The sequence below is a fragment of the Lipotes vexillifer genome, unplaced genomic scaffold (genome assembly GCF_000442215.2).
Source record: "Lipotes vexillifer unplaced genomic scaffold, Lipotes_vexillifer_v1.1 scaffold1798, whole genome shotgun sequence".
NCBI lineage: Eukaryota > Metazoa > Chordata > Mammalia > Artiodactyla > Lipotidae > Lipotes > Lipotes vexillifer.
In genome coordinates, this window is record NW_006789032.1 from 476,689 (window position 1) to 485,254 (window position 8,566).

At 54.3% G+C, this 8,566-nt stretch overlaps 1 protein-coding gene across 1 annotated transcript in view; it reads right to left on the reverse strand.

Annotated features, from left to right (window-relative positions):
- The window catches only part of RTEL1 (regulator of telomere elongation helicase 1), a 27,944-nt gene that overhangs the window by 14,455 nt on the left and 4,923 nt on the right, over nucleotides 1–8,566 (reverse strand). The window contains exons 6-9 of the mRNA XM_007462272.1: nucleotides 7,503–7,578; nucleotides 6,987–7,071; nucleotides 6,635–6,700; nucleotides 5,823–5,976 (exon numbers count right to left, since the gene is read on the reverse strand). Of these exons, the coding sequence (XP_007462334.1) occupies nucleotides 5,823–5,976; nucleotides 6,635–6,700; nucleotides 6,987–7,071; nucleotides 7,503–7,578 (381 nt within the window). The remainder of the gene's footprint in view (nucleotides 1–5,822; nucleotides 5,977–6,634; nucleotides 6,701–6,986; nucleotides 7,072–7,502; nucleotides 7,579–8,566) is intronic.

The following is an 8,566-nucleotide window of genomic DNA, read 5'->3' on the forward strand; positions in this document are numbered from 1 at the left end:
CCTGCTGACCAATGGGCTCCTTTTTCCATGTGCATACTGGCCATCTGTGTGCCTCTCAAGAAGTGTCTATTTATATCTTTTGCCCATTTTTCAGTTGGGTTGGGTTGTCTTTTTGTTGAGTCGTTAAAAGGTTTCCTCCCTATTTTAGATACAGATCCTTTATCAGATATGTTATTTGCAAAAAATGCTTCCTGTTCTGTGGGATGTCTTTGCTTTCTTGATGGTGCCCTCTGATGCATAAACTTGATTTTGTTAAGACTTGATTTTGTTAAGTCCTGTTTATCTATTTTTTCCCTGGGTGCTTGTGCTGTTGGTGTTACGTCTAAGAAGCTGCTGCCCTAACACAGCAGGGTCATGGAGATTGACACCTGGGTGAATAACCCCACTCCTTAGTCGTGGGCTGTGCAGAGTGACCTCTGTCCAAAGAGAACAGTGTGGAAAGGAGGGGAACGAGTAACTTGGAGCCCCTGACAAAGCCGATTTCAGCTGGCAATCAAGGTCATAAGTCATGCGGAGTTGACTGCAGGGACCTGGATGCAGTACAATGAGGCGGGCCCTGTGCATCTGAGCCCTTCCTCCCCAAATCCCACACCCCTGTACGTCCAGGGGAGAAACGTCACACAAATCCAAACCCCAATGAAGGGGCATTCTACACACGTCAAAGCAGTCCTCCTCCAAACCACCAAGGGTGGTCTGAGAAACTGTCATGGACAAAGGCAAAGGAGGGCTTCCCTGGTGGCGCAGTGGTTGAGAGTCCGCCTGCCAATGCAGGAAACATGGGTTCGTGCCCCGGTCCGGGAAGATCCCACATGCCGCAGAGCAGCTGGGCCCGTGAGCCATGGCCGCTGAGCCTGCGCGTCCGGAGCCTGTGCTCCGCAACAGGAGAGGCCGTGATAGTGAGAGGCCCGCGCACCGCGATGAAGAGTGGCCCCCGCGTGCCACAACTAGAGAAAGCTCTCGCACAGAAACGAAGACCCAACACAGCAAACATAAATTAATTAATTAATAAACTCCTACTGCAAACACCTCCTTGAAAAAAAAAAAAAAGAATCCGCCTGCTGGGACTTCCCTGGTGGTGCTGCAGTGGTTAAGAATCCGCCTGCCAATGCAGGGGGCACGGGTTCGAGCCCTGGTCTGGGAAGATCCCACATGCCGTGGAGCAACTAAGCCCGTGCGCCAGAACTACTGAGCCTGTGCTCTAGAGCACGCGAGCCACTACTACTGAGCCCACGTGCCACAACTACTGAAGCCCGTGCGCCTAGAGCCCATGCTCCGCAACAAGAGAAGCCACTGCAATGAGAAGCCCGCGTACCGCAATGAAGAGCAGTCCACTCGCCACAACTAGAGAAAAGCCTGCGTGCAACGGAGACCCAACACAGCCAAAAATAAATAAATAAAATCAACATAAACGGCAAAAAATGGAGCATGAAATGAAATATAAACATAACAAATGAGCTTAAAATGAATAACATGGCCACAGTGAAGCGGAAAGAAACAACCCAAGGAGCCTCTGAATGAGCGTTTTCACTCTGTGGCCGCAGACCAACGACAAAAAGGACATGAACGAACATTAAATCTAGTGAGGAGATGTTCATTTATCGTGGGTGGGCTGGCAATTCTCAAACAACTATCCTTGGGTTCTAGGATCAAACAAGTACGATACTGAGAAAAAAATGGAAGCTTGTTTTCTCACAAAAGGCGTTACAAACATGGAAAGGGAGGAAAGAGGAATGAACTGCGTGGTTCTGGACTAAAACTGGGGCGGGGGAGAGCGTGAACTCACAATTCTACGCACACAGGCGTGCGGGTGAGTGCGTAAGCACGTGGACTCACATGCTGACACGGATGCGGAGGTTAGTATAAGACCTCACACAGAAGATGGGAGGATAAGAAGACTCATCATTCTGCAAACATTATGGAAATCATTACTTCAGGGACGACTCATTAATAGATGCCACAAATGACTTAAGAATCACAAATGGAAAAGCAGTGACCTCACAGCAGAAACACCCAGCAGCCACCACGTAACCAGACTGAAGTTAACGTCACCAACGTCACCTGCGAGACGACGCAAGTCCGCGGTATTCCCACCACAATGCAAAACCTGAATCCAACCACGAGAACACAGCAGACAAATCCAAACTGTAGTACAGTCGACGAAATAACTAGCCTTTCTCTTCACAGGCCCGGAGACCACGGCACCAGGCAGAGGGGTGGCTGTGTTTCGGGCCTTACGGAGGACAGCTGGGAAAACTCTAATGCGGCTGCCGATTAGACGAGAGTGCAGTACGGATGCTGGTTTTATGATCGGATCGTCAAAGAGAACGTCCTTGTTCTCAGGAAACACATGCTAAGACACGGAGTAAAGGTGTCAGGCCAGCAACCGTCCTGAAGGAGGCAGAGAAAGAGGGAAACTGTCCACTCCGTGGGGGGCTGGTCAAATGGGGCAGAGCATCAGCCGCGGGGTCTGGGGAAGGCACGCAGCAGCTGTAGCAAGTTATCTGTGAGCTGGTGAGAAAACAGAAAATGACAGTGTCGGAACAGGATATAAGACACGAAACAGGGACTTCACTGATGGCACAGTGGTTAAGAATCCGCCTGCCAACACAGGGGACATGGGTTCGAGCCCTGGTCCGGGAAGATCCCACATGCTGCAGAGCAACTAAGCCAGTGTGCCACAACTACTGAGCCTGTGCTCTAGAGCCTGCGAGCCACAACTACTGAGCCCACGTGCCACAACTACTGAAGTTCGCGTGCCTAGAGCCCGTGCTCTGAAACAAGAGAAGCCACTGCAATGAGAAACCTGTGCACCACAACGAAGAGTAGCCCCCGCTAGACACAACTAGAGAAAGCCTGCGCGCATCAACGAAGACCCAACACAGCCAAAAATAAATAAATAATTAAAAAAAAAAAAAAAAAAAAAAGACATGAAACAACAACACGAGCCAGGTTTTCTAAAGCTCAGAAATGAAGCAACAGAACTCAGACACAACTAGAAGAAAAAAACACTTGAGAAATAAAGATTAAATTAGAAAAACACCAAAATAGATACATGCCACATCATCTTAAAAGAAACAGATGGTGAAAGGGGGGAATTTTTATAAGTCAAAGAAAAATAGAGACAAAAGGATCTGAGAGAGTGACAGGTTCTGAACTCAGGTGGAAGAGACACGACATGATCCCTGGAGCAGAAACCGAAGCCAAGGCCGGGCCGTGAGCGCTGCCATGCGGGACAACATCCCCCCAAGTAAGAGGAGACTTGGAACTACAGGCTGGAAGAGGTCATCATACGTCGATCCGGAAAATCAACACTGAGACAAACTGCAGCAAAATTACTGGGCTTTCAAAAGAAAAAAAAGTCCTAAAACAACATCCAACTTTAAAAGTAAAAGACAATTTTAAAACAGCAAGGTTTATGATAGACGTGACTGTCAATCAGATAATCCATTCCTAGATACGTCCCTGGAGAAACGCTGACCTATTTACTCATGTACATGCATTCGGGGTCGAAAGCAGCTGACTTAGAAATTCCCATCGCAGGTAAAGACGGTGAAGCAAGGACCGTGCATCCACGAGGACACCTAAGCAGCAGAGCACAGCAGGCCAAGGGACCTGGCCCGAGACCTGTCCAGGACGGACGCAGGGCCAACCTATTTTCGTGGTGCTGCTACAGCCACTACTGCTCTTCCTACTGATACACAATTTGCCTTTTTCCTTCTTTCTCTCACAAATATACAGTGTAGTTTCCCAGAGGCTGATACTGGTCCCCACAAATGTCCGCGTTCTAATCCCTAGAACCCATGAATAGGTCAGCTTCGCAGCAAAAGGGACCTGCAGATGCAATAAAGTTGAGGACCTTGAGATGGGGCGATGATCCTGCATTATCTGGGGTGGCCCAAAATGGAACAGCAGGGTCCTTACAGAATCAGAGGAGACCGAAGCAGAGGTCGGAGACATGGGGCCACAAGCCAAACAACATGGCACCTCTAGAAGTTATAAAAGACCAGGAAGCGGATGCCCCTCTGCAGACTCCAGAAGGAAGAGCGCTGCTGGCCCATCCTGGGCTTCTGGGCACCATGAGCTAATACATTGGAGTTGCTTTAAGCTAAGTCTGGAAATTTCTTTTAGCAGCACTAGGAAATGAATACAGCCGTGATGTGCAGTAGCACGTCAGCCCAAAGCAGGAACACTTACGAGATCCAATTACCTTGTATTAAGCCAGATATTAAAGAGATTTGCAAAACTGAAATAATGCCACTCTTCTAATTTTTAAAATATAGTTATTTTTCCAAAAAAGTGTTATTTATGTTAACATGTCATGGATTGAATTGTGTCCTCCAGAAAGCTATGTTCAAGTCCTAAACCCTGACCCCTGTGAATGTGACCTTATTTGCAGATATGGTCAGTTAGGATGAGGTCCTAGAGGACTGGGTTGGGCCCTCATCCAGTGACAGGCGTCCCTATGAGAGAGGACACCATGTGAAGATGGGAGTGAGACTGGAGTAAGGTGTCTACAAGCCCAGGTCTGCCAGTAGCTGCCAGAGCTGGGATAGAGAGGCCTGGAGCACATGCCCGGGGAACTCACAGAAGGAGCCACCCCGGCTGACACCCAACACGTGGATGTCTAGCCCCAGAACTGAGAGGATAAACTTCTGTTGTTGAAGCCTCCCAGCTTGTGGTACTTTGTTAAGGCAGCCCTAGGAAACTGACACATAACAGTTTGTTACTTAGTTTTTTAGTTTTTACTTCTAATACACTGATTATCCATAGATGTAACTCACGTAAACAAAGCTCAGTACATTTCAAGAACGTAAAGTTTGGGCTTCCCTGGTGGCACAGTGGTTGGGGGTCCGCCTGCCGATGCAGGGGATGCGGGTTCGTGCCCCGGTACGGGCACATCCCGTGTGCCTCGGAGCGGCTGGGCCCGTGAGCCATGGCCGCTGAGCCTGCGTGTCCGGAGCCTGTGCTCCACAACAGGAGAGGCCACAGCAGGGAGAGGCCCGCGTACCACAAAAGAAAAAAAAAAAAAAAAAAGAACGTAAAGTTTAAGACATAAAGGGTCCTGAAGCCAACACGTTTGAGAACTTCTGTGCTAAACACACAAAGCAGTTTACAAACCCTCTCACCCCCAACATAGCCTGTGAGTGCGTCAAAGGAGGCCCGGAGACCCTCGCAGAGGGGGCCGAAGCAGGTGGCCTGGCGGGAGAAGGGGCCTCTGCACCCTCTGGAGTCTGTCCACGTGTGTGACTGTAAAGGGACCGGGAAGCTGAGGCTGTTCATGCCCCACCCCACACTCACGTGAAGGACACGACAGGACGTGGGTGACGTCCAAAGGGCCGGGCGTAAATGCTATGAACCTGCAGCAACTTGACAGTAGGAACGCTTGCTACAAAGTGGTCTGGAGAGCAAAAGGTGGATTCCTAACACTAACAAAGGCCACGCAGAATGTCTGGACAAACCAACTGCGTCCACCAAAGATTTCTACACACACTGCCATCACTGCTGCGAAAGGAAAATGCGGGATATGACTCTCTGAGAGCCGTTCCTGCGGACGATGCTCGCGGGTCCTTACAAAACGTCACTACGGCTGACACCCTCGGTTTTCACCTCTGTGCAGTAGAGGCAAGTTCACACCCCCGGGGAAACGGTGAGAAGGACTTGAGAGAGTGCTGACAGGTTGGGCGGTACCCAGCTCCCCACCTCCATCTGTGAAGCCAAGAAGACTCTTAGGGAGGCTGGCGCTGCCCCTGAGGCAGATTGAAAGCAGGGCCCTGGGCAGACTGGCCCCTCGTCTGGTCTGCAGTCCCTGCCCGCGAGCGCACCTGAGCTGGCGGAGTCCGCGCTGAACTCCGGGTGGAGCTCGGTCTGCCGCGCCACCTTGGCCTGCTCCTCCAGCACCTGGTCTATCACGTCCAGTCCCGAAGCCACATCGTGGGGAGTCAGGTCGAAGGACGCGGCCTCCTCACACATCTTCTCCTGTGAGCCCGAGCACACCCGTCACGGGGCTCGATGAGGCAGAGGTGACGGGGGGCAGAGGGAGGGGAAGCAAGAGGCCCCTTGTGTTCTCAAGGCCAAGTCTCAAACTGGCCCAGAGATGGATGTCTGGCCCAGACAGTGTTTGAAAACAATTTTACTTGAGCTGCCTACATTTTATAGTTAGAAAATTTCCCGTTAAACTCTAGCTTCTAGCTTCTCTTGAAAGCCGAATCTGGCCCATGGGCCCACCGTCCCCATGCCAACAACCGCCTGGAACCCAGTGGGGCTAAGGATGCCAGGCTCTTGTGGACCCCTCCAGGCTCCCCAGGTGGCCTTCCTCCAGTGCTCTGGTCAAGGTCCACCACTCCTGGAGACATGGTCCTTGGGCCCTGACAGAGGCCACAGGACAGGATGGGCAGGGCGAGCAGGCAGCAGGGAGGCAGCCACCAGGGACACAAGGGAAGAGAAGGAATGAGATGGCAGGAAGGGTCTGGGCATCTTGCGTGCAAATGGCAGTCACAGGTCGGCAGCCCACCTTGCCCAGTTTTGCTTGGTCCTGACGGTGGGACGCGGGGGTCTGGACAGAAAGGCCCAGCTGTTTTGCGCAAGAAAGCGGGCTGGAGGAAGGGGGTGTCGGGAAGGCCACCCAGACACTCACCACGTTGTGAGCTTCGTCAAAGACCACAACCGTCCCCTTCAGGTCGATGCCATATGCACGGCGGCTCTACAGCAAGAGAGGAGGACGCCAGGCTGGGGCTGATGCTCCCGGGGTCCAGCTGGAGAGAGGGATATGGACCCCGGCCGCGTGGGGTCCCCTCACTCCTACCAGGCCACACACTCCCAGAGCTCAGAACGAGTCACAGCCTCGGGCCGGTGAGAAGCTGGTCCCTCAGTGCCAGCCTGTGGCTCCAAGCGCAGGTCTGATCCCAGCACGTGCTCTGCCGGCCCCTCCCGAGCCTGGGACATGCCTTGCCATCAGGCATCGTCAGCTACGCAGGCCGAAGCCTTACCTTGGCATCCAACAGATAGTTGTAGGGCATGAAGATGATGTCGGCCTGCTGCTTCAGGTTCCGAGACAGGTAGTAGGGGCACACTCTGGAAGGAGGAGGAGCTGGGGCACAGTGCCGACTGGGAGGGTTCCCCGGGGCGCGAGAGAGCCGCGGCCTGGGGCAGCGGGAAGGCTTGCCGGCCACCCCTCACACCATCAGTTTTCAACCGTGTGAGTAGGTCACCCATTTAAAAATCTACAAAAACAAAAAGACCAAGCCTGATCCCGGGATGAGATGGTGAGAAGCAGGGCAGTCGGGCATGTGTCACCACGACTGAAGCCCTGAAGCTACGCGGTCGCAGCCAGCGCCGGAGAGGAGGGGCAGTGCCAGGGGGAGGATGAGCTGGACGCCCCAGGAACCAAGGCCCAGCGGGCAGGGGGCTGGGGGCTGGGAAGGAGCGTCTCACTTCTTCCGATGCTTCAGGAGAGAAATGTGCCTGCCTGTGCGCGTGGAGGGAGCCCAGCCCTGGTGGGTTACCTGTGCCTTGTCCCACTGCTGACCAGGTCCTCAATGTCCAGGACGCGGCTGGCCAGCTCCGGCTCCAGGCTCTTCTCTGGGAACACGGGCGGGCGTAAACACAGGCTCTCTGGTCCAGAGTACCCGGACCGCAGGAGGCACCCGGGATGGAATGGCTCCTGGCAACAGGCAGCCCCTGGGGAGGGCGCCAAGCCTAAAGCGAGTCCCAAGGGAGCCCTGCTCTGTGCCTTGGGCGGCTACAGGCCTGAGGCTGAACACCAAGAGGAGACCCCGGGGTGGGGTGGGGTGGGGGCCGGCCCTGAGCCTGTCACCACCAGAAGCTCTCCAGGCCGGGCGGCTCCCATGAGCCCCGGGGCACCTGCCCTGCAATCAGGCTTCAATCTGGCAGCAAGTCCCTTCCTCTCGCTTCACCGCCCCCCCAAAGAACAAGCCCAGAGTCTCCCTCTTAAGGAAGCCAGGCTCCACACGGCCAGCAGCAGGAACACTGAGCTGTCACCGTGCTGCCTGGGCAGGGGCGCAGAGCTGGGGCTGGGCGGGCGGGAGGCGCAGAGCCCACCTGAGGCCCTGCAGCCCTGGGATCCCTTCCTCAGGATGCAGCCCAGACAGGCCCCACTCCCTGCCGGCTGTGTGTCCCTGGGCAGGATGAGCCTCAAGAAGGGACACAGGCCCCCAGGTGGGCCCGTAGAAGTTGGCCAGGGAAGCACTATGACCCAGCGACACCCAGGCCTGGCCCAGCAAGTGGGAGCAAAGGTCTCCTCTAATAAGCACCCGGAGTCTCAGGGCAGCCCCACGTGGACACAGGTCCCCGGCTCCCAGTTCCACTGGGGCAGGTACCAGGCCCAGCCCTTAACTGCACAGACCAGAACACACAGGCCCTCAGCAGTGACCGCCCCCAGGGTGTCCCCCTGCCCCCCACCGCAGACAGCAGGCAGGGGAAGGAAGAGCCATCCACTCAGCAGCACCATAGCAACAGACCAGCCAATTGGCACACTCTGCAGCAGGCCAGCCCCAGAGCTCAGTCACCTACCTGAAGCGAGTGGGGCTGGGGAGGGGGGGCGAGGAAG